Below are 26,060 nucleotides of genomic sequence, written 5' to 3' on the forward strand. Positions count from 1 at the left end.
ATTTGCACTATCATATTAGGTTTGGCATACACTGCCTGTAAAGTAAAGAGTAAAGCTGTTAGCCAATATTTAGACTGAGGGCTAAGTTGGAGTGGCGGAAGAGTGCTGAGAAAAATTTTCCGTCTAAAATGGAGTCCCGTACGCGGTTCTACTTATTTAGAAGTAGATATTTTGTTATAGCTATGAAAACAGTTGTCTTTAAGTCTAAGGCTACCCGAGAAGAAAACCTTTGAAAAGCAAAACTGATACATAGGCGCCTATCAAAGAGTCAAAGAACAACACTGTACATAAAACCTTCCCTATATCCTGTGTGATAACTTACTACAAGTTGCCAGTGAATTGAGTATTAAGGTGTATAGTTGCTCACCAATCACAAAAATGCGAAAATGATATTGCTTATCAAAATAATGGCGATGTGGGAGTAGCTGCACCAAGCTACAATAGACTATTGAAATGGGAGGAGTTTCAGTATCAAAAAACTCCCACAGGACTAGGAAATCGTCCTAAGTATGAAACCAAAGTTGAATAATATCTCTTAAGAACAGCAACGTCTCTTAAGAACAGCAACATAGAACATGACCAATAACGCCGATAAAGTAAAAGTGCTGCAGATAAATATGTATACAAAGACGACAGCGCTCCCTCTGTCAGTAAAGACGCTAGAAGTAACATAGGTCATATTCCGTCTTCTGCAACTTCAATGAAAGTTACATTTAGAACAAATGCGTCTCACTTTACTAAAAAGTATTTTAAGTGGTCAGTGTAACAATTTTGTTTTTCTCACAAATCTTTAAAGGTTTGTCTACCTTGACAGGTGGGCATTTTTGTTTGAAATGTGAGCCATTATGTGCGTCTTTGGATGCCTGAACTCGTGAGTGTTACCCTTTGGCTAGCAGCGTCTGATGTATTAGCAGCAGAAAGCAGAGAGCTTGAGTCGGCTTCTTTGGATGACTGAACCATGGAAGTAAAAAAAGGGGGAGGTGGCATTACTTTTTCGTCCTTCTGAATCCCAAATTTTCTTCCACCAAAGACACACACACACACACACACACACACACACGTGTGGAAGAACATTAGGAATGCAGTAGGAAGGAAAAATACCGCGAGTAATTATTGTAATTTAATACTTTTCAGTAGAAGTAATGTAGAGCACCAGACATATTTACGATCCTGACATACAGACTTGAGAAAATTCGAATTGTTGCAGTAAGCACTTAACATACTTTGAAATAAAGCAAAACGTTTTTCGTCTAAATAGGACATATGGTACAGTCGCAAAAGACGGAATATAGCCTAACACTTGTATTACGTTGACTGCGAAAGAAAGGATGCTTAAAAAACATAATAAGGACCTAAGAACTCAGTTCTTCACATCGCAGTAATTGCAGAATTTTCAGAGTAATTTAACTTCAACGCTGACCCGATATTATTCAAAACGATTATCCTTCCCCATCTCGTATTTCACTAATAATCAACTAATGAGAAGCAAGCAGTCCGTGCTTCACAGGCCCCAAGCAAGGGTTTTCAAAATTAATTCTGCTATTCTCATGGCGACGGAATGTACTTCAAAACCAAACATAAAGTAAATTTTTTCCAAATGTTTTCAGGCAATCTAACACATTTATAGTACTACCATCGTACCAATTTGAAGTTTTCATTTGTTGAAACAAGGAAAAGTCACCTAAGGGCGAGAATCGCGTAAGGGCGAGAACAGAGATGTAGACAAGACGTCCGAGAATTCCGAGGCTTAAATAGTTCTGTAAGTAGCTTTCACAAATTGATGATCAGGGCGCAATTTATCACCAAGAGTTCTCTGTCTGGTGTTGGTCTTGAAGGGACTTTGGGCAGATCTTTTTCCGAGCACCCCTTCCGTAGGAGGATATGATGGCGAAATGGAAGGGAACAAGCCAGAATTTCCTTCTTAAATGACAACGATATTCGGATTGCTCTGGTTCAGCCCTCCTTGAGTTCAGACTTTAAGGGAGGATTTTAGTAACAGAGCCTCGTTTCATTGCTGTTAACATTCCTTTCTGCATGCAAAGGCATACTGTTGCATGTTCACGCGCCACGGGACACCGTATGCAATCTCCTCCTCCTCCTCCTCAATGATCGTGAAACGTACACAGATAACAACTTGAGTTGTTCTTACAGAACGCTGCAAACAAAGTACAAGTGGCAATAGATTCATGTATTAAACTTAGGGATTAATGACGATATCAGCACCGGGAGTGGTGTGGACGGAGGGGGAGGCGAAAGTCAATCCTCCGCAACTATGAAGACTCCTAATATGAGAAAGTATTCTGTGTTTTCAAGGCAATGGTAATGTTAGCCGATCAGTGATTCGGTGTCAGCTAACAAAAAACTGTACACTCTTCTTTCTCGTACGCCTTTGAACTGAAGAGACCCAACGGCTACAAGAACGAGTTCAATTTACTGGTGACAGTGATGCTATAAAAATGTGCATACGTGCACAAAAAACTGTCAGATGGCCACCTCAAATCAAACTGCGAAATTATACAGCAGCTAATATACCACAATATAGACATTTATCAATTTGCAAGATCTAGTGTTCCTCAGCAGCAGCGAGAAGAAATTTCAGTGTTGCCCTTGGCTAATTAATACGATTTTTACAAAGTGGTCTCTTCTTCACAAATTATGTTGAAAGTATTGTTTGTAATTATCTTGGCTGCAACTACTTCAGTACACTGCTTATCTGCTATTTGCTTATCATATGGTCATGCTTGGGAGAAGAGTGTGTAGAGATTCATCTTTATTGATTTTATTTCCTTTTTATTTGATGTTAACGTCCTGTGTTACCCTCTAACCATTACCTAATCACGATTATCTCTACGATGTAGGAACGTTTAGGTGACAAAGTGTTTGTGCGATCGCAGAATAATAGTAGCTTTCTTGCTTCTCATTGTAGAAGCCTGGGAACGTAAGTTGTCTTTTAATTTTGAAAGCTGACTTGTGGCGTGACAGGAGTGGACACAGCACTTTCTCTCACTCTGAGTTAGCTATCTAGTTACTTGTTTCATTGATCAATGGCACGGAGGAACCGTTATGATGAGGAACGTGTCAAGTCCACAAGAAGTGCGCACGGGAAACAAGGTTTTTTTTTACATTATAGTTTTATACCTAAATATTTCCATTATCTATCCCATTCCCTTAAATGGCACAAAACGCATATATTATATATCCAGATTTATTTACTCATATTCAAGAATTCATCCATGGTATAGAAGGAGTTGTCCAGGAGGTTTTGTCTTGCGATTGGACAGTTAGACCAAATGGCGAACTGAGGAATTTTACACCGAAATCTTGTTCGAATTTTGTCTCGTATACAGGAGGGAGGCTTAAGTAACAGGTAATTAATGAAATTTGGTTAGTGGGTAAATTTTCTGGATATAAATTTTTTGATTACAAATTTTATATGTTATTATTTGGAAGGGCGACTTAGTTTTGTTATCCACCAATGTCGTGATTAGTCCATTGTGTTCTATACATGTTATTGACCATAATAAAGGCAGGTTTGACAGCGACCATTTGGAAGTCGGAGGAGTTATCAAAATTTTCTTTTTCTGCTGAATTTAACTTCTAGTGAACTTCCTTTCCCAGCTGTGGATAGTGTGAGCTTTAATGCTTTCACAAGGGCAGCCCTCTCCCATCGTTCCGGTGACATTCTCCTTTATCGACAGACTCAGTTCATAGAGTCTGTTAAGAAACAACTGCCGAAAGAACCATAGTATTAGGATGACTTTGTTAAAATGGTTGCTAGAACTGTAGGAGCGTTTACCTGCTGTTAATAAAAGTCCTTTTTCATGGAGTATATTTCACTAGTCATTCCTCCTACATGCATTCCACCATATCTTTACACCTCCTGGGACTGGTCCTGATTGAGAAATCATTTCTTAAGTTGTTAACGAAATTAATTCCCTCTTCAGTCGCGCTGAAGTCGTCTAGATACTTTCCGTTGCACGTTTTGTGTCATTAGGCCAACTGTCATATTCTCTTACCGACTCCTGACAACATTACACTCAGTGAAACTCACCAACAGAGAGGCAATGCTTGGCTTGATAAGCAGCACAGTAGCTTCATGAAGTCCATTAGATATGGCGGAAGACGTATCCCGTATTTTCTGTAGTACCTAAGCAAACAAAACTACGGGATCAACAGCATCAATAGGTACGGTTGAATCTCACTGAAAGAACACCTGGCAGCTATTAATTTATTCAAAATGTCAGTCTCGCTACAGTGGCATATTGCGGTATGCGAAAACCGAGCAATCATTTTAGAAGTACTCGTATGTTACTAAGAGAATGCCAAGGCTCAGTGACTGCGATCTTGTCCCACTACACGTACAGGAAATTCAATGATCTAAGCAATTTTTCCCTGAAATAAACTTCCTCATTGCCGAGAAACCAATTGCACCATGGCTTATGTTCATAGTTATACTTCCTATGTCTAGCTGAGAAATCTTCGGGTGGGAAGAAAGCGAAAAGTGCATCCAAGCTGCAATCAGGCCAAACCCACCTCAAAGTGAACAGTATTACCTTATTCCGCAAATATCACAACTCGAGTGTTCTGTTTAATGTCAGTATGAGAGTCAGAAGACTTTTAGAGGAAACTGGAAGTCCATTTTGTCCATCTACTTGTGGTTTTACTGTCTCGTGATGGTTAGCTGAACTACAGCATTCAGGGAAGAAAAATTGTGGCGCCTGGCTGCTCTTTATAGAATCTCTGTATACCCTGTACAAATGAAATGGTGCCTTGACTTTACTGTACATGTTTTATGTACACTCTTAGAAGGTACTCTTAGCTGCAAAATACTAGTACCACATTAATAGTCAACTTATTTCGGTTAATGGCAAAATTTGAAGCATTGCAACACACATGTATTGAGAGTATAATCGATTCTCATTAATTTAAATACAGAGATTTGTTGTGCCGTATCTGATCTAGACTTCTAATTACCGAGCGAGGTGGCGCAGTGGTTAGCACACTGGACTCGCATTCGGGAGGACGACGGTTCAATCCTGCGTCCGGCCGTCCTGATTTAGGTTTTCCGTGATTTCCCTAAATCGCTCCAGGCAAATGCCGGGATGGTTCCTCTGAAAGGGCACGGCCGACTTCCTTCCCTAATCCGAGACCGATGACCTCGCTGTTTGGTCTCTTTCCCCGAAACCAACCAACCAACCAACCAACTTCTAATTTTTTTTACACAGGCTTGGGAGACACCACAGATAAATATAGAAATACAGAATTATTTTGACTACTGCGCTTTCTTACTGGTTATCTTGAAGTTTCCCACCATCAACAGTTTGCTGAACAGCATAACCCGTAACAGCTTGTTTAAAAACATTTGTTTGGAAAAATCTAACGTATGTAGAATACTAAAAATACTTAAAATATCGCGTCTGTATTGGCAGAAACTTTATTTATTGCGAGACGCGTTGTTGTTGCTTTAGCTACCGAAACAAGCACCTTAACAAAAGCAGTCGTCTAAAACATGTGGCCCGTTAAGTTGTGTACCTAACTAGTAAGTGATAAAGCGACACACGAAGATTTTGAATATCATATTCCTGTAATGAAGTAGATAACAGATATACTCTCACTATTTGTAATTGCAGAGACACCGATCATGAGCAGAAAAGCAAAAGGAGGTCATCACCGCCTTCTCTTAGACTGTAATTTGTGATCTGCTGTCCTTGGAAGCCCGGACAGGAATGGTTTTTTTTTTTTTTTTTTCAAAACTGCTGGCTGAAGTCACAATGATTCTTGAATAATACATCAGCGACCATTAATCTGCATCAACAGTCACTTTAGATTAATTTCAGCCAACATACATTTAAATTTTACCACAATTTACATATTCTGCTGCCTTCTTGATTTCACAACCTCGCAACATCGACTGGTTGTCTCACAGTTGAAGCATAAATCTTTGTTGCCTGAAGGATCTTAATCTTAGAGGTGCGAAACCCGACAGTGAGAAGAAATACTCAGCGGCTTTCTGCCTGGCCCTTAACGCGTGGAGAACTGAAAGGGAGTGGAGCAGGGATATTAATATGATAGATATTTAAAAGGACTGAGTGATAAATTTGCAACGGCTTCGCTGAAATTACTTATTAAGTGAATGGCGTATGTTTTCTCACATTTCCATTCCGCACTGTGTAATGGTTCCCTGTTCGCCGTCCGTTAAGGCGAGTGCAGTTGAATGCAGTGGGCCGAGACAACTAACCGTTAATCTCGATCCTCCGTTATGGGCCCTGACGATGATAAACCACTGTGCAATAGAACTCAAACTCTGTGGCCAGGCGGCAATTAAGGAGAGTGATTTTGCAGTACCGACGCAGAGTTGCGTCGTTACTATGCGATACACCTTTGTCATCGGCAAGCGACAGACCGTACCATTACCACCACTACTATCCTGATGTGATACGATCGTTATGCCGCCTTAGAATGATACGAAGACGTACTGAAGAGCACACGAACAACGTCCAATATTATTACACCCAGATAATCGCAAGAGTGATATTTAATGCAAAATGAGTGAAATGACAGTTGGGTATCTAATTTTAACAAGAAATACACATAAGATAACCAGGACAGAAGCATCTCTTAAAACAAAAAGACTGTTATTCACCGAGATCTGTACGTTGCTCCAAAGAGTCTAGCAAACATCTTTTAAATCAAGATCCCAAGTAGGAACTCACTTCTGCTAAGCCTACTGCTGTGAAGTCCCTGCTGTGTGATGACCATTCATTAAGGCAACCACTTTAACCTTAAATTAGAAGTGCAGATTTACAGTGAGCCCTGTAGGTGAAAATGACACTTATTTAACGGGGATTTGGGACAGTAGGGGGAGGGGGGAGGTAGGTCTGCTGAACATGCGCACACACCCGTTTCTACACAATATAAAGGCAACATTTGCTAGATGAGGAAAGAAACCATTGTGTGAAGAGAGCTTTGTTTAGTGCTTACCTTGTAACAGATCATATCATTGCAAGTCACGAAAAATATCTTACTTCCATGTCGTATAACTTGTCTCATGTTGATCGACTCAGGACACTAGGCTATTCCTGATCTGAAGTCTTTAAAACACCACTTCCCGTAAGACAATTTACTGCAATATCGGAGACTATAATCTCTAACTTTTCCACTGAAAATTCCTGTCATTCTATTCCTCACTAACATCAACAGAAAATTAATAGACCAGTATAGAACTATTCATCAACACAAGTACGCACAAAATATGCAGTACACCAATGCACATTCTAGATACATGTCAGTAAACCCTCAATTCTTGAAATGATCTAAATCCCATGAATAAAACAATTTCAAATTTCTGCTTACTTTACAGGAGTTAATGTGCCATGTAAGCGGGAGAAACTTTAGAAAAAGTTTGAAATTAAAGTTTATGGAAGGCCCTAAGCGCTTTCATTATGAAACACTGAATGAATATAGCCTGGATAATTTGCTCTTCATTTCAAGCAGTAGGTTTTTCATGCATTTCAGTATCTACGATGTCGTATTGCCTGAAATAAATGTCGTACAAACATAAATCTGCAGGTACACTGAATGATACACGTGGATATTCTTTGCCAACTGTGTTGAGAATAGAGTCTCTAATATTCAAATAATACATTATTAAGCCATATCTGATGGTGAAGTTTCAGTGCATGAACAGCGAGAAAATGCTCTTGCACACATGCTTCACATATGGAATCCAGGTATCTGTGCGCTGTCAGTTACACTGGCTCCAGACAAACACACAATTTCTAACTGTAATACTTGTCTGTATGTCAAAATTTTAACGCAAGTTTGAAGCCATTTATGATTATATCATGACAATATTTTAAATTGCCGAATTCGTCCTGGAAGGCCTTAGCTAGGCAACTTGCAACTGGTATCAGGTTCCGGAATAGCCGCTTAGTAATATAATTATATCAACTAAATTGGTACAATATCTCGCAATATAATTTTTACAAACTCTTCAGAAACACGTTGTCACTAAAAGGTTTCGCTACCCAAGGACGACTCAGTCCTCACAGCTTCACTTCTACCAGTACCTCGCCCGTTTGGAAAGGTATGAGATGAGGATACGTCTTCATTTCTACTTACTCGTTCTCGTTTCGCTTTGTTAGTCTCTTACTTGCAGATAAACATGGTTAATTTGTTTATGTATAACACGCATGTTTCCTGTAACTTCTGGTCCCACATGAAATGTACTGCGGTACCTTTATCAACAAACGAAAGATGATAGTTTGGGTTTTAGCTTTCTGATTAAAGAAACAACGTGAGCACTATCAGGGGTATCTAGCGCCAAGTAAGTCTTGATACTATGGCAACGGAGTTGATTACAGTCGAATAGTACTACGGGACTGATTTGTTTTTATTCGGTAACAGTTTCGATGCTACTTTTATCGAATGCAAATCCTTTGAATTATTGTTAGTCTTCTGAAATTGGTGTTTCTCTGTCAGCATGGACAAATTTTTAAATGTAAGTACCAAACATGGTGTTTCATTTGTATGACATTTACAGATGGAAATGTAGAAAGTATGAAGACATCTGAATTTCGGTTTTAGGTGTAATAGTATCAGAAACTAAGAACGAATACAGCACATCATTTGTTTCAAATGTATGCTTACTAATAAAATGAAACGACGTTTGGAGTCTAATCACGGTACTGTGGTACGAGAATACTTTTGCCCCAAGTTAAAACAATAACTGAACAAGAAATCTTTCCTGAAACAAGCTACGATATCTACTAATGAACGTATTTCACCTTACAAAAAGTTGTGTAGCCATCAACACAACTAGATCAAAAATACTTTCACTACAGAATTTCCATGACACTCTGAAGAATGGCAGTAACGACAAGTAGGTATTGTCAAGGCCCCAAGAGTTCCTTACCTTCTGCAACATTCTAATTATGTGAGCTAAGTTTGACAGCATTGGCAGTCAACATAGATCGCGCGCGCGCGCGTGTGTGTGTGTGTGTGTGTGTGTGTCAATGTCCCGACTGACTCATTCACTGACTCATCGTCGATCAGCCCAAACCATTAAGGATATAAACTTAAAATTTGGAGAGGGTGTGAACTTTATACCGTAGGTATATCGTTTAAGAAGCAATTGCTGGAAATTCCACACCTAAGGGAACGAAATAGTGGATGAAATCTATTTTTAACATTTCATTGAGCAGGGAAATTTGAAGCTAAGACTTTGAACATTTGTATTTGGCTTCACTCTTAGAGATTAAAAAAAGTGTTTCACTGCTTTTGGAAATGCAGCCCGTAAAGGGGTGCAATAGGTGATGAAAATTGTTATGAAAGTATTTCGTTAACATTAAAAAGTTTTTAAAACTAAAGCTATGAAAGTTCGTACTTCTCTTCTCGGTTCTATAAATTACGTGTTAGAGGATTAAAGTTTCTACGGAAATATCAGCACAAGAAAGCGAATGCATGATTAACAAAAACCTTAGACTTTTGGTCAGACGAACATTCGGAAACCGTGTTTCTATGAACTTAGCTAGCGTGAAACTTAAGAATGTTTTGCAATTTGTGAACAACAAAAAAATTACATCTAAGAAAAACAAAAAAATCTGTGCGGAGTATAGAGAGTACGGAAGCGAAGCAGCGCGCGGTAAACTGGTGAAAAAATAATTATTCTTACTCTTTTTTTTCGAAAATTAAGCTTTCTTTACTCCACACTTCGAGTCGGCTGTCACATGTGAAAGGAGCCGCGTGTGTTTTATGCTTAGGCCAATGGTTCCATAGACCCACTGATCTAAAGCATAATTCGTTTCGAGAAAACTGGTACACTAATTTAAGTACATTACTGTAATGGCTAGTAATGCATAGAAGCGTTGCAGAGCCTTACACTCTAGGGACGTTTAAGATGATAATCCACGAGGATTCTCGTTAATCAACTGTAGGTCAACTCCGGGATGCCGGCGCATGTGGCTTTGCGTGGGATGACAGAATCCAGGACGATGGGACTGTCCGTTAAGATTCGCTGGCGGGTCCCCCGCTGGGCCGCGTCATAGCGGGACAAACTGTGAATGATGAACGCCCGTGCCGAGAACAATGCCTCCTTAGAATAAAGCGTGCCCAATATCTCTTGCGCGCCTGAGGTAATGGTTTTATTCGCGACGGAGAGCCTTGACCACCGGATAACCGATGCGGCGCAGCCGGAATACATTACGCCGCATTATGTTGCCACACGGGCGCCGGTACACGAGACCTCCCTTTCATTACCGTCACATGGCTGAGAAACGCTCTGAAGAGATGCTCGCATAAACGGAAGAATGGAGGTTAATCTGGCATGTTCAGTGCCTACGTGCTGCAGGTACAAGACGCTCCAAATTGTGGAGCGGAATATTTTACCTGACATTCCCGTAGTGGTGCTGAATAGTCATAATGAGGCCTGACAAAACTGTAATTTTGTATACCTCGGTAACTTGATGATACTGTAGGCTTCAGAGTGCGTCATGAATACGGCTGATCGCTGAGCCATCTGACAGGGAAGTGAATCTCCAAATTTATGTACTTAGGAGCAGAAAAATCTCCCACATTTCAGCACTCAAAATTTGTACCACAAACAGTTAATGTCTCCTTATGCACCAGAAAATAAAACGGTCGAAATAAACATGACAGCCGGATCCAGTTACTATATATTAGCTCTTAGAGAAATGGGGTTTCTGGTTTAGCTTCCCGTAACTGCTAGGTCTTCAGAGTACAATAAGGAAGTTGACAGCTGTCTGAAAGAAAATCGACCGCCCTTACTTTCTAGAGGAACCCTTCTAGTATTGGCTTTTATTTAAATCAGCCGCGGTAAATCCACGGTGCTACGGTCAAACTTAAGTCAACCTTAGATAATTCCATATTTTGCATTACCAACCTGTTCTTTAAGCATTCGAGGCACCAGGAAATAAAACCAAATACGCTCAGAAAGGAATTTAAAAATTAAATGACAAATTTTGATACAATGTTATGATAATTCGTCGTTTTAAGATATTCCGATGTCCAATACCTGAAGAGACATCAGGCTATGAGGAGATAAACTAAAAAAAAAGGAAATTTGGAATTTTATAGTCCTACACCGAAAACAAAACAGACGGCCCTATAAAAGAGGAACGTCTTACAGAGTTGCAAACGCGAGGTAATTCCGCATTTAAGAATGGTAGACTGACATTCGACTATATTACAAAAAATATAAATTCAATTATTATCGTATTCAAACAATATTCTGTTTTAATTCCAAAGAGTTCTAATAGCAAGTCCGATATTAGCACTGGTAACATGTCTGAAACACTTTATTTACTGATATGGAAAGGAGAAAAGGAAAATTTAGCTCTCTTGAGTATGGCGCAAATGTTAGATGCCTAACAGCAATGATCAGGAAGTACAATATGATATACTGGTGAGAAAATTGATGTCTGTTGTTTTCTCCCTTTTTAAGAAAAATCGGTTACAGAAGAGACGAGGAGCTGAAACGACTTTTTAACACCAGTGAAAAGACCGACGAGCATAAGAAAAATGCACAAATAGGAATAAACTTGAGTTACGTTAGATAAAAAAATAAGCGTCAAAATCGAAACATAAAAATTTGAAAGTGTAGCAATGAGAGAAGGGAATGTACTAAGTAACCAGGTATAAAACACAGCGTGAAAATTTACTCGGTGACACACTTTAGCAGGGAAGCGAGCGCTGTAAAATCTAATTATAAAATAACAAATAATCAATAGGAAAAATAACAGTAGCGGAAGTTTTTATCTTTCTTGTACACTGGTGCCTTCCACAGGATTGTGCGTGTTCCGTTTTGTCCAGATAGTCTCTCAGCTTGCTTCTACGCTATATGCAACGAATGTGCAACCTCTGCGCGATGTATTTATCTTGGTCACGCTGCCACTTGCCGTCAATACGTGGCAGCAAACACAACTGAGTTTTGTCAAGATGAAAGCATCAGGCTATGGTCAGCACAGTAGCTCGTAATTACGTTACACTGATTTCGTCTGGGGATCTGCTGGGTGTGGTTGGAGACTAGTATATACTGTACTGACGACAATTATTAGACACCTCATGTCTATGCATAATAACCGAGTTAATATTGTGCTTATACGACTGTGCGGTTTAGGTGTTCACTGCCCAAATTTAGCCTTGAATACACACGGGCTGTACGTTCACTATCATTGCTTTTTGAACACTTTTTTATGGGAAAGCTTTGATGCAGACTAGTTTTGTTATATGCAGACCTGACAAAATATCATTCGTTCTCTGTTACGGGATTCAGGTTTGAGTGGCGTTTTGCCACTGTTTACTGCTGGTTTTAGAACTTTCAATTGTCAACTGCTTGTTCCTGTACAGAGAACACTGCCGCGAAAACCAGACTGCTAAAAATGCGTTATCAATCATCGTTGATGTAGGATGTCTCTCTTAAAGGCTCTTCCGGGTTGTCTAGACAGGAGGAGGGCAGAAATGAATGATGCGCTGTATTGAGGTAAGTTAGGCTTCTCAAAAAAGCAAAAATATATAAAGCCCATCTAAAACCATATCTGAAGAAGCGGTACAACGGGTATGATCACTACGCAACAGTGGATGGCATTTCGTCACCACGAACATATCACTATGAGGCCGCGATAGCAGAACTAAAAGTGTATAGAATGCTACCTGTACCTCTGTCTCACTAAGGGAAAGAATTGTTTCAAACTTTTTCATAACGAGTGACGCGATCTGCACCACGTCTTTTTATTACAGAAGTTATAAGGTTGATAAGATTATTTCATTTTTATTCTGTAAGAATCTGAGCTGTAAACCTCGTAACATTTTGCTAGCATTTATTTCAAATAAAAGTAAAATAAGGACAAACTTTTATTCATTATTCTCGTAACATCATGTTATTGTTTAAGTCAGATGGCAATTAAACTGAAATAAAAACTGACCCTCACGATCATGCCACATTTTCCATCGTCTAATTTGCCAAAATATTGAGAAAATTAGATTAATTCACGATGCTGTTGAAGCCGATGACAATATGCCGATGTAAAATACTATTTCCGAAATTTTATAAACGAATTTTTATGCTAGTGTAGGAACATACTTCCGTTTCAGTTTTGTTTCCTGCTGAACTTCTGTATTTTAAACATTTTCTGTGAAATAGCAGTCGCACGAACCGTTAACTGTAAGCGTGCAACTTAATCTCTGACAAGATGGCCGAGCGACTATCTTACGTCAGCCTTCCTCGAGCTGACATCGCATCATTTGTAACCGACAGCCGGCCGCGCGGTCTTTCGCAGGAAAAGCCTCGTGCGTGCGCCGTCGCATTAAATTGCAGGCAGCGTGCGTAGCGATAAATTCGCCAAGACCGATGATCCTGTCACGGCCCCGCGGGCGGACACACAGCGCGAGAACTGCCGTTGGCGGCTTGCAACACTTCTGAACGTTCAGTGTGCGAACAGTGGGGGGCAGACAAGCGCCAAAGATTTTACACCAAAGAGAGCACAGCTATACAAAATGAGAAGCACCCACATTTCTGTAACGTCTGTCAGTTTTAGTCATTGCACCTGTTATACGTAAACTATTTGCTGTTCTATCAGGGTTCACGTCAGAAGAATATTATGTTAATGTACAGTTGGAAATTGAAGCAACTCGGGATTTTATTTTGATTGATCAAGTGAACATGAGAAACAAAATATTCGCATGAAGAGAAAAAACTGTAGAGCACCACCACAAACAGATGATCATTAGAATAGTACCACGCCACTCCTTTTCCCTTATTCACCGCTGATTCCCTCCATATAACCTCTAATGCAGGAATGGAATTATTTTCGGAGGCCACCCAAATAACATTAAGTAACATTTGAGAGATCGAATCTATAAGGGAGTGGTCAAAAAGTTTCCAATTGAGGGCGTTGCTGCGGCGTATATGCAACATAGCGCGACTCCAATGCGAGAGCACAAGTACCGAAATGTAGTCATAGTCACGATATTAGTGTGCCATTCGAGTCTTTCAAACGTGCATGCGGAAAATACGGAAACGTGAACTAGCCTATGGCGATGTAAATACCAAATGCCTCCAAACAGGACCAACGCGCTATTATTCTTTTCTTGGCTGCCGAAAGACAAAAGCCGGTAGATAGCTGTCGGAAAGGGGAGAATTGCAGGGTGCTGAGTGTTTCAAAAACGACCGTTGTGGAATGGTGCGCCAAGTTGCGCATTGAATCATGGTAACGCACGTCCACATATCGGGAAGCAGTAGCAAAAATATCTGATCTTTTAACCCGTACTAGGAAGAAGTGTGACATGGGATTTCTAATGCAACATTGAACCAGTATGTGTTATCCATGTTCCCTAGCGTGTTTTGGGTGATATCTCTATTTTTTCTGTTTCTGCGAAATCTGTATCAGTACACTAGATACACGGTATCCCGTGTAGTTTCCTCAAGCAGTAAAAACTGATAGTATCTAAAAACCGACGTGGGTGTACGACAAAAATGCGGTAAAAACAGTGTGCCAGGAGGCGGTGCCAGCTTTAAAAGAGTCATCTAGGTCTGGATCAGAGCATCAGCCAACAGATTGGAAACAACTTGTTGAAATCTGTGGTCATATGCTGCGCTTTATCATTCAAAAAGAGGTTTTTAGTATGTTCTTACAACACTGTATTGTTGTCTGCAGAGACCTCTTGAAAGGAATAGACCGGAATTGTACCTATATACAGCACCAAATCGCTATCAGCTTTAGTCGGAGGAATCAGTCTAACAAAATCGGCTTAGGCTGTTGGCGAAACTGTCAACAGCCTAATTCTCTCTCTTCAGGGATACTTTTTGTAAGAGGCCATTTCTGGACAGACGGCAGTGTTATATCTCGCAGTGTCAGCGGAACAGCACATCACAATCTACAGCTGGCAGTTGGTCTGTGTATCGACGATGCAAAAGAAACTTAGTCCCATTTCGATGAATAAACACGCACGGTGACCAACATCTCTATCTAGGCAAGTCACAGAAAGTGAAGTACATGTTCTTTCTTGGCATGGGCAAACTAACAAAGATAATGTTTCATACAGGAATTTTTATGCTCTTATATTCACTCACTCAACTGCATTTCAAAAGTTTCATTGACTCCCCTTACGTTGACTGTTTGTGGTAATCTGCAAAAAGAACACAAAATTTACCTTTTACATAGCTAGAGCGGAAAGTATCTGATCTAGCACATTTTTAATGTAGCGGGAAGCTAACAACGGTGATGAAAGTGCTTAGCTTTGTTCTTGCTGCTTATATTAGAGGTGACTGACTGTTTCTGAAGAAAGTGCCGCAGATGTTCATGAAGAACTGCTGACAATTTTGTTTTCGCTGTTTTTTTTCCCCTTCCTCCTTCAGTGATCTGAATACTTAGTATGTCTGGACAATGTTACCATTCCCACGGAAGGAGGAAGCCAACGCTTTACTTGTAACGTAACAACACTTCGCTTGTTGCATTAACAGCAACGCTTTCCACGGACGATAAACTTTGCTAAAAACCGTATCTAAATGACGGTAGTAACTACAGTCCCATATGAATCTAAAATTACTCAAGTTACACCCACTGCAAGGACTTACCACTAAGTCTAAATTATAAAACGGATATTGAGATTACAGAGCACGAATCCTCCACAGAACTTGGGAATTTTAGCACTCTACATTGGATATCACTCTTACAGACGTGTGGAATGTGACGGACCTTTTAAGAAGAGAGAGAAAGGTAGGGGTGGGGGGATCCTGTGGTGAGCGCTTGGCTACTGAGGAAAAAAAAAAAAAAAACCGGACAGCTTACGAGATTCGTACTGAAGCTACGTACGGTATGAACTTAATAAAAGGAAAATACGCACAGAACTTATTTTCAGACTCCAAAATGAACACAGCAGTGAAGTCCATAGTATTTAACAAATCGTAAGAGTGGACAAGAAAACTGAAAAGAAACGGCCGTGGCCTACAGCTACAAGCTTGGTACCCTTCTGAAATGATTTGTGAAAACCCAATAAGGTTGACACCGCCACGTAATCAATTTTTCAGTAGCGAGTAGAATGATGACTTTCTGTGACTGATTTTCTAGCAACGCCAAGGGTCAATTTCGTTGTTACGTTTACTTCAGGATTGTTAGTTTAGCTTGTGATTTGGAAGTGGACGTCTAAAAAAAATGGGTACTTCATTGTCGTTTCACTCTGTATTTTTATGTACTATGTATTTTACCGATGTGTGCTCGACTTACGTAGTTGCACATGGGTTTGATACATTGGTTGGGTTTATTATTGAATTTACTTGGATACGATATTGGATAGTTGTCTTGGCTTAAAGCATGGAAGCCTTCCTTGGAGTTAAGACAGCTGAACTAGCAGACTCTTCTGATAATTCTGAAATCAGAGTGGAATTTATTTTGATACTACATTAAGTAAACGGCTGCAATAAATTGTAGGATAAGCGTTTTGATAATGTCGACAACTGTGACACAGGATGAAGGCACACATAACAAACAGCCTAAATACGGAATAGACGAGTTTATAAAATACAACATGCAACAACTCACAAGCATCTCGCATTAACGTTAAAGAATGAGCAAAAATCATTTAAATATTGTAGTCTTCAAACAAATAAAGTGAAACTTATATTGGTGACCACTGCCTGTACGTAATAAACTTGCTAACTTATTTCGCTTTGTATCTTTGTATTTCTGGGCTTCCACACAACGTCGGTCATTTTATAGCCTTGAACGTCCTTGTTATCGTCATTTCACAGCACTGACATCCCTGTAGATTTCCTAGGAAACATCAGTGCCAATATCAAAAATAAATTACTTACTTTGACATCTTAATGTTCTGAATAGGACATTATACCACCTCACGTTACAAAAAGCAGAACTACTGTATTACCCGGGAGGGCAAATGCATAGAACTGTACAAATTACAGAACACTAGCCCTTGTCACATGCGTCAAAATGATTAATGCTAGTAGTTAACGAGAAGGTTAAAAATAAAATGTATTGGAACTTAGCCAGTGATCAAGTAGGTCCCAGAACAGAGAAAGTAGCGAGAGAAGCAATGTTGGCATGCCGGCCGGAGTGGCCGAGCGGTTCTAGGCGCTAGTCTGGAACCGTGCGACCGCTACGGTCGCAGGTTCGAATCCTGCCTCGGGCATGAATGTGTGTGGTGTCCTTAGGTTAGTTAGGTTTAAGTAGTTCTAAGTTCTAGGGGACTGATGACCTCAGCAGTTAAGTCCCATAGTGCTCAGAGCCATTTGAACCATTTGAATGTTGGCACGTCCTTATATATTGGAAAGAAAATTAAAAGTAAACAAAGAAACAGGTATAGGATTTCTTGACCTAGAAAAAGCATTTGATATGGTTGAATGGCATCTATTATTTAAAACATTGCGCACAGTAGGAGCTGACTAGAAGGAGAGGCCATTGATTTTGAGTATGTTCAAAATCAAGTAATGGCAGCAAGAAAGACGCAAAAACAGGAAGGGCAGTGAGAAGGGGGTGTCATATCACACTACAAATTTAACAAGTTTACCAGTGAAGCGATAACATTGAAAGCAAAGACCACTGGAATCAAAATTAATGATGTTCATATTCACTACATCAGATTTTCCGATGATATTGCAAAAGTGGCAGTTTCAGAGAAATTCTTAGGGTCTTAATCAAGAGATAGCAGAACTTGAACTAGAAATAAATACGAAGAAAATAAAAGTCATGGTTATAGACAATAAAGGTGGTGGAGGAAACACTGACGTAAAAAGAGAAAGTGAGCAACTCTATGAAATAACCGAATTTAATTGTCAGCGTAGCATTGTGGAGAGAAACAAGTCTCAAAAAAATTAAGAGAAGATTAACACTGGCCAAGAGTGCTTTCCAAAATAAGAACTTATTAAACAAGCAAGGAAAATATTTGCAGAGACATTTGTGTGAAGTGTCCTGATATCATTCGGCATAGCAGCAGAAAGCTCCCTTCGATGGTGCGGGTATGTGGTTCTGGAAGAGAATTTCAGGAACTATCAGCACTGACAGAAAAACGAATGATATGGATATACAGGAAATAAAGATAAGAATGAACGGCTGAAAGATGTAGTCCAACACAAAGCAAAACTCACTGGACACTTAGATATGAGTCTTTTACAATACATAATCCATGATAAAATCGTAGGGAAGTAAAAGAGGGAACGACCGAGCACATTCTATTTGAAAAACATGATCAGTGAGATGGGGTATTCTCCATATATGAAGATGAATAGGACTACTGAAAAGTGGAAACTGTGGCTCCATAGACAAGGGTTAACCTTACGAAAGAACAAGTTAGAAGCAGTTTAAGAACTTCAGTTTTCTATCTGGTGACACTCTTGATCCTTCTGCTAAACTGTAAGTCGTCAGCCACCTGAAAAATCTGGTAACAACACGTTTATGATATCTGACTGTATCGGCTGACAAACGCAATCCGTTGAAGAGAGCCTGGATGCAATAGTTCAGAACAGGGTAACACAGAGCGGTCACAGCATGTTGGCGCTACGACTCTCAACTGGCGGCTCTATGGAAACACTATTTTACGACTCACCGCAGTCTTTTACTTAAAGTAACAACGAAACGATATTCACCCTAATCTCAGGGTTGAGTCTGAGTTCGGATGCATTAATCGCAAGGAACCTTCCGCTCTACAAGCCGAGACAACTAATCAATTTCGGATGCCATTAAATCAGAACACCTAACCAATGAACCAGTTACATGTGTAACTACGCAAGAGTCAGTTACTCCCAGCCAAAAGTTTTATGTCATATGAATATAGAGTGAACCAGCGATGGAGAACCCAAATGTTTTACATGTCTATTTTGAAATCACACGTCAAACTGAAGGCCCTTTCGTGATTGTAACAATGAAACTGAACCTTGGCGGTGTTGTTATAATATCGATCACAGGAAGTCATCCTTATTCTCGCTGTTGAGAACTTAATTACAGGGCAATGTCAAGCAAATATGAGTTTCGCCAATAATTTCAGAAGAATACCAAGCTTGCAGCAAGAGGCCGTGGACGATTCCTTACAATTTTCCTGTTCACTATTAACGAACTGTTGAATACATTAAATTTATTACACCATATTATGGGCTCCAATGTTATTTCCATTTTGGAATATGAAATCAAGTTCTGTACATAATTTTCTTTTATTAAATTCCCTTTGTCATTGTTTATGTGGCGTCACTGATAACGCACAGATTAGAATCAACATTTACATATACCTCAGGACTCTCGCTACCATATTAAGTTTTACAAAAGAATTATGTTTTAAGATATCTGGCGCCACTAGAAACATGAGGTTGGTTCGTAAACACCCAGTATGCTGTCATACACGTGTGTGAATCTACGTCCATAATCTAACGTACTGAAATGCAGAGAAGTACAAGGCGAAGCGAAATAGGGTTCCACGTAAGCGACAACTTTATGCTAGAACTACTGAACGCAATTAAGAATATCGATTTCAGAAAATATCAGATTATCGGTAAATTATGAAAGTAATGTAGTTATGATAAACATCTACACACTGTGGCAAGGATGTTTTACATACTGATAGGATATAGGGCAGGGGATGCAATAAATTACTCCATTTGTCATAATATATTTGCTGGAGTACATGTACGTGGAAATTTCCGTTAACTGTTTCCCACTTATGAACTGTCTGAAGTCTTAAAAAAATTAATTACAAGTTATCTGAAATTAAAATATATTAATACTCCGCAGACTGAATTATAATGTTCAGAAGCTACAACTGTAGCCTCCACAGGGATTGGAAACTCAGTAGAAAGCAAAAAATTAGAATTTATCCTACATTCCAGGGACTAAGTTACGACCATGCGGACACAGTAAAACAATTCTGGTATAAGTCAACTGTACTCCAAAACAGTCGAGCGACGTAACTAAGTTGCGAAAACAATTCACGAGGTTCTTCTTTATTTGAATTTATAGAACTAGGTACTTCTTAAATTTCTAGTATTTCATGTTTTTCAATAGGCAGTGTTCACAGAGGTTTTGACTTACTCGAGAAATGTTTCCGAAGTATGAAAAATTTAGTTGAACAGGCACGATGACCTACCCGTTTATGAACCATGGCAAAAACATGATGTACATGCGTTCGACATCCGGCTGGTTCTTCAAGGATTTCTGGTACTTAAGATGACTCTCCTGCTCCTGTTAACGCAGGACACGATTATTCTGCAACCACTCACAACGGTATGGACTATTTATTTCACAATACTGATCGATTTGCGAGGTGTTTCGAGGCACTGGTGCTCATCTTGAGGCATCAAGCAGTTTTGAACAATTTTCTTTCTGATTAAGTATGCTATTATCTAACCTATAGTTTTCGGGATTCTCCCTTAATTTTGGATCTTGGGCCTCCAAGTATGTACTCTAGCTGATGCAACGATTGAGCATGCGCCATCGTTAATAGTACTTTCCTGCACAGCTTCTGAATAACTTGTCACATGAGGTTTGTGTCTCGAAATATTATACATCCCTATTCTCCTAAATGTCATCCTTAAGGAAGGTTAGTGCATTGAAGTAGGTTACTTTTTGTTATGATTTGCATGAATCTGATGATGTTTTACAGAAATCACAATTTATGATGAGTAACGATATACCTTGAGCTGTGTTTACTGGTTTATGTATAGGCAACCGGTTTCGGTGTTACGCTGTACGTATGCGTTACCGTAATAGGAACCAGAGATGATAGACCTTCTGCAATCATCAGTTTTATTTTATTTTCCTTTTTACCTGCTAACAAATTTTGGTGAATCTTGATGTGTATTGTAACACTGAAATCGTCTACAGACTACAGATAAACCAGTAAAAAGAGACGACAGCGTTAACGGTAATGTATATAAGATACAATAACAGCTGAGGTCCCAGCACCCAGCGGAACTGGATGTACGGAGATAATCACAGTTGGACAAGAAACTTGTGATAATCTAGTTAATAGCAGTCTTAACGCAAATAGTATGTCTTTAGTATTCCTTGAAGCATGAAGACAAAAACCGGTGGCTCGAAAAGCATCGTAAATAAATATTTATGAAATTAATAATACGTAGACATTGTGGCTTATTACAAAAAAATGGTTCAAATGGCTCTGAGCACTATGGGACTTAACATCTATGGTCATCAGTCCCCTAGAACTTAGAACTACTTAAACGTAACTAACCTAAGGACATCACACAACACCCAGTCATCACGAGGCAGGGAAAATCCCTGACCCCGCCGGGAATCGAGCCCGGGAACCCGGGCGCGGGAAGCGAGAACGCTACCGCACGACCACGAGCTGCGGACTGGTTTATTACAGTATAAGAATAGAGCTTCATTGTAAGTTAAGCAAAACCAGTACGGTGAAACTTTATAGAGCGTGTTAATATTCTGGAAAAAAGACTTTTTCACTGCGGTTAGGATACCATTAAAACTATAGGTCCTCCAATATGCTGAAGGTGTGGGTTGGAGGTGAGCGTGCGTGAGGGGCGGGGGTTATACGTAGATTAGGGGAAGCTTATTACGAATCGTTCTAGACTAAGGAAAGTGACGGTCAGAATATATCCCCGGATGATGTGTTTTATGACCAACTCCAGTGGACGATAAATGATGTGTGCAATGTAGACCTAAGTGGCTATATAACGCCATACCGCTATGAAGTGAACGCTGAAAATTGTGGTTACGAGGATCGTCTATTTTGCGAAAGTAGAAATATAATATCAGAAATAAGATATTAGCTAATGGTAGTTGTTTAATATAGAAAAGGGTAACGCTTCCCAATGTTCTTGCAAAATTTTGCAGAAGATTAGGAAGTGTTATTCTTTACAGTATTATCATCTTGTTCGGCCAAGCACTGACAAAAAATTCAGTTAATGGTAGTTGTTTGTTGATTACTTCCTCTCTTGTCAAAGGTTGTTGGCAAATTCTACCCAAGTTGCTAGGAGCCTTAACCATGCACAAGGTACTGTCTACAAAATTCGGAACAGACGTTATTTTGCTTCGGAATATATATATAAACACAAACAAGATGGACTGAACCTAAGAATACATGACTTCTGTTTTTATCCGTAATGAATCGTCTGAACGTGTGACGTCATATGCGCGCGAACGGCGATCGGACAGTCCTCATGCAACCACCGCAGTGCGTCCCGAAATCAAAGAGAGCAGTAAAATGAAGATTAAGAAGACCTGAAAGAACGAAGTCTATTATGGTTGAATGTGGCGAGAACAGGCTAGTTTCCGATGGTAGCAGTCCACATCACCATCAAAGCTTCTTTACCGATAAACCTGGACGTCAGTGCCATGTTCCCTTGGCGGCCTGTGTAAAAGCCACCATTTTAAATCCATTGAGGAGCGTTTCAACCAATATGAACCGGCCTATATTCAGACCAAATTCGAGGCTGGTATGCTTTAAGGTTGATTCTCATTTAACCTCAAGGACCGAAACGTCAAAGAACCCCGCAATGCATTTCAAATGGCCACATCCAAAGAGACTGTCTAAGGAACGTGACGTCGACATTTACGTTTCCCGGGGCTGGAAGGGAGCGGCAGTGACTTCGTCCGTTAACAAAGATGAAACTATGAAATGGTTCAAATGGCACTGAGCACTATGGGACTTAACATCCGAGGTCATCAGTCCCCTAGAACTTAGAACTACTTAAACCTAACTAACCTAAGGACATCACACGCATCCATGCCCGGGGGATGAAACTATGATTTTACAATACCTGGATAAAGGAAAAACCTCTGCATAAACAGAGTAGTCAGCACCACTGAACGATGCAAATACAGTTGCTCTAGAAGTTTTCTGGTACTTAGAAAGAAAACAAGTGGATAAGGTAAAAAGTCTATGTTTTGTCATTAAATATTGTCTGAAGTGTTTATATGCATAAATTTCTTTCAGAAAGTAAGTGTCTATGTACTGAAACGGTTATATGACTGTCCTGCTACCGCTTCTGAGCAGCGTGGAAAATTTGCCACAAAACCTTTGCCAAAAATATTCATTCCAGTTTTGCTCCGACCCTTAATAAACTATCATCAGCTGTACTTTTATTATGGTACTATACATAGGTCAGAATAATAAAGTGATTGACAGGTAAGTGTTTACAGGACAGCTACGATACCAATAACCAATCTGAGAATATGCTTGGTCACGATTATGGCATCGCTCTGCTACCTCAGGTGCGAGTTGCAACCGTGAGTTATAGATGGGCTTGCGGCCGGTGATACAGCTGATTCGTTTACGTTGTTTGCAGTGATTCTCTGTGTGGCGAGTTTATCTAGGGAAACAGAATGCCCAGAACTCGTTGAAAACGTGCAGATAAAAGCGATAAGACATTACCATACTGTTAACTATACAGAATACTGCACGTCGGAACAGGTAACGTATGAAAGTATCCACAACGGAAGCACCCATATGTTGCTCATGCAGCCATATTGCGTGCGCCATCAAAAATGAACCGACAACATTGCCCCCTCTTGTGCACAACGGTCAGTCTGTTAGTTTCATCGAAGTATAGTGTCCCATTTTTCTTCACCACATCTAATAACTTTGTCTAGAAACAAAATAAAAAATATATCAAATATTGTTTATCTACCAGGAGGGCACTGACCAACAAGTTTGTCTTTCTTGCATTTTCGTTCTTTACGAAGTATGCAGCCACCCTTAAGGAGCACCCTATATCTTATTCGGTCGCCCACTTTCCCTCCTCAAGACCTGTTCAGAAAGTGCCACAGTTTACCATTCACGTCAACGTAACTAGCGTAAAAACTTAACACAAAAGTGACTACTTATACTAGTATAGTATACAGGGTGCAGGGTCCTAGGGTAACGTAATTAATCCAGAGTAAACACAGGGATACAGTCATTTGGTCAACCATCTACAGCTGAAGGTCTGTGTGAGCACAATGTACAGCAAACAAAGGTAAGGTAGAAATGCTACCCGTCTATAGAGGATCTAAGTTAAACAAACTGAAGACTGTTGACTGAATGTGCGGTGTGCATTTTTCTTATGTTTTCAGAGTACCGGTTCTGTGTGTCAGTTCGGTAGTGTCGTAGTAACTTTCGTGTTATGTGACACTTTTTGAACATTTCTTGAGATGGATTTTCGTGCGAAAAATATGAGATGCTATTTAAAAATAGGTACTGCTGTTCATGTTTCCGTAAGTCACGAAGGTACAAGCCAATCAATGATGATTAGTTTTCCCCTGTTGCATAAATAACATCTGCTTCATACTGTTTTTTTCCTTCATTTTTCTTCTGGACAAAGCTACTATGAGATGTCAACATAAATGGGACACCCCGTATTCCAACTCAACAGCCAATTTACAATGGCCATCACGTCACGTCAAAATATTCCGTAGTGTTTTGCACATAGAGGCATTCACATAGGTCATCATCAACGGACCATTACGTCACGGTTCCTCGGGAAGGAAGTTTCGATGGTGACGTGTGCTTAGATCGGAACATCACCTACGTATATCCGCTGCTCTCATCCTTTCGTACTAGTGGATTTTGTATTTTTGTGTCTTGTACGTGTTAATTTTATTGTTTCATTTTGGTGGTAAATTGCAAATGTTCCTAGTGGACTTGGATTTTTTTTTTTTTTTTTGCGTTGAAGGGTCTTCCCCAAACGAGGTCAGATACCTGAAAGCGATCAATTATAGGTTTTACAGCGACAAAGCAGAGCTAATGCCCACAGTTTTGATTAAATAACATTTTAGTGAAAAAGTCAGGTCTAGTGAAGGAAAAGAAAGTCGTTTATGCCATTAGTTACGAAAGAAAAAACATGATGGATAAGGTAAACAGGCTCTATTTATTCCCTAATAAATATTGTTTGATGTGGTTGTAGGCATATTTTCTCTAGCAAACAAATATCGGAGTTTTGAAATATTCCACTTCTCAGCACTTTACCATACTTAAATGATCAAGAATACAGGATATGAAATTAGTTTTGAGCATTAGCAAACTTTATCGCCGTCAGTCTTCAGTTCCGATGCTATCTCATAACCTCACTTTCACCGTACTTAGCTATGCTAATTTATGTAACGTGGCGCTCTGTGTGAATACACTGTGACAAGACGTTGCCGTGTGTGATGACCAGTGCGAATTGACCTTCACTGGAACGAACACAGACGGAACCTCACAGTCTCACTTTCACAGATCGGGACTGGCCTAAGCGAAGTGAGGTGGTTCTGACGCTCCATCTACTGCGGATACGCCACAATTTGACGGTGACGCAGGCTTCCCACGACAGCGCTCGTGAGAAGGCAGGGAGGCTTTGACGAGGGCGGTGCCAAGCCGAGCCGCGTGGTTGGCGGACTCGGGGCGGCGGCAGAGCGCGTGGCGGCCCCACGCGGGCGGTGCGGCGGTACGGTACCTGTTGTTGCAGCGGCTCGTGGCCCAGGTCGGGGTCCAGGATGTCCGGCTGCGAACCCCGGCCGCGCACCGACCACTGCGGCAGCCAGAACAAGCACGCCCTCATCAGCATCGTCTCACTCTTAATGTCAATGCACCCGTTTTGTGATTCCTTCCCCGGAGAGCGCCAAAACTGGCACAATACGCGAAGGAAACGCAAGAACTGCTTTTGTAATTAATATACAGTCACGTTGGGGAATGAAATTATTTGATTAGTGTCGCAGTTAAGGACATGCAAGAACTGATAGTAGTAATACCACTTACGGCTATTAAAAAAATATTTATCGCGACTGCAATTTCGACGTTTTTCGAGCACAGTATAAAGTCAAATCCTACCGGTATTCTACAACGCCAAGTCGTGGTATACTGCGACAGTTTCCAACAGTCTGAATGCAAATACCACGTGGGCATAATTAAGAAGCAGCTACACATGGAGGCCAAGCGTGGGCTGTAATTATCGTATGGCAGAGAAACTTGCTAGATATACTACTGAATTAATGCGGAACCGATTTATGTTGGGAAAAAATGATAGTAATTCAAGTTTTGGCCACCATATGCAAATCTGGCGCTGTACAGCATCTCGTCGACGCCTCTCAAGTTCAAGAAATAGTGTAAGG

General features: G+C 40.1%; 1 protein-coding gene across 2 annotated transcripts in view; it reads right to left on the minus strand.

Annotated features, from left to right (window-relative positions):
- LOC126187744 (zinc finger protein Noc-like) overlaps positions 1–26,060 on the minus strand; it is a 125,409-nt gene that overhangs the window by 94,353 nt on the left and 4,996 nt on the right. The window contains exon 2 of one of the 2 annotated variants that reach the window (XM_049928995.1): positions 25,406–25,480. The exons of the other annotated variant lie outside the window; for it this stretch is intronic. Coding sequence (XP_049784952.1) covers positions 25,406–25,480 — 75 coding nt within the window. The remainder of the gene's footprint in view (positions 1–25,405; positions 25,481–26,060) is intronic. 2 annotated transcript variants of the gene reach the window in all.

The sequence above is a fragment of the Schistocerca cancellata genome, chromosome 5, assembly GCF_023864275.1.
Source record: "Schistocerca cancellata isolate TAMUIC-IGC-003103 chromosome 5, iqSchCanc2.1, whole genome shotgun sequence".
Taxonomy (NCBI): domain Eukaryota; kingdom Metazoa; phylum Arthropoda; class Insecta; order Orthoptera; family Acrididae; genus Schistocerca; species Schistocerca cancellata.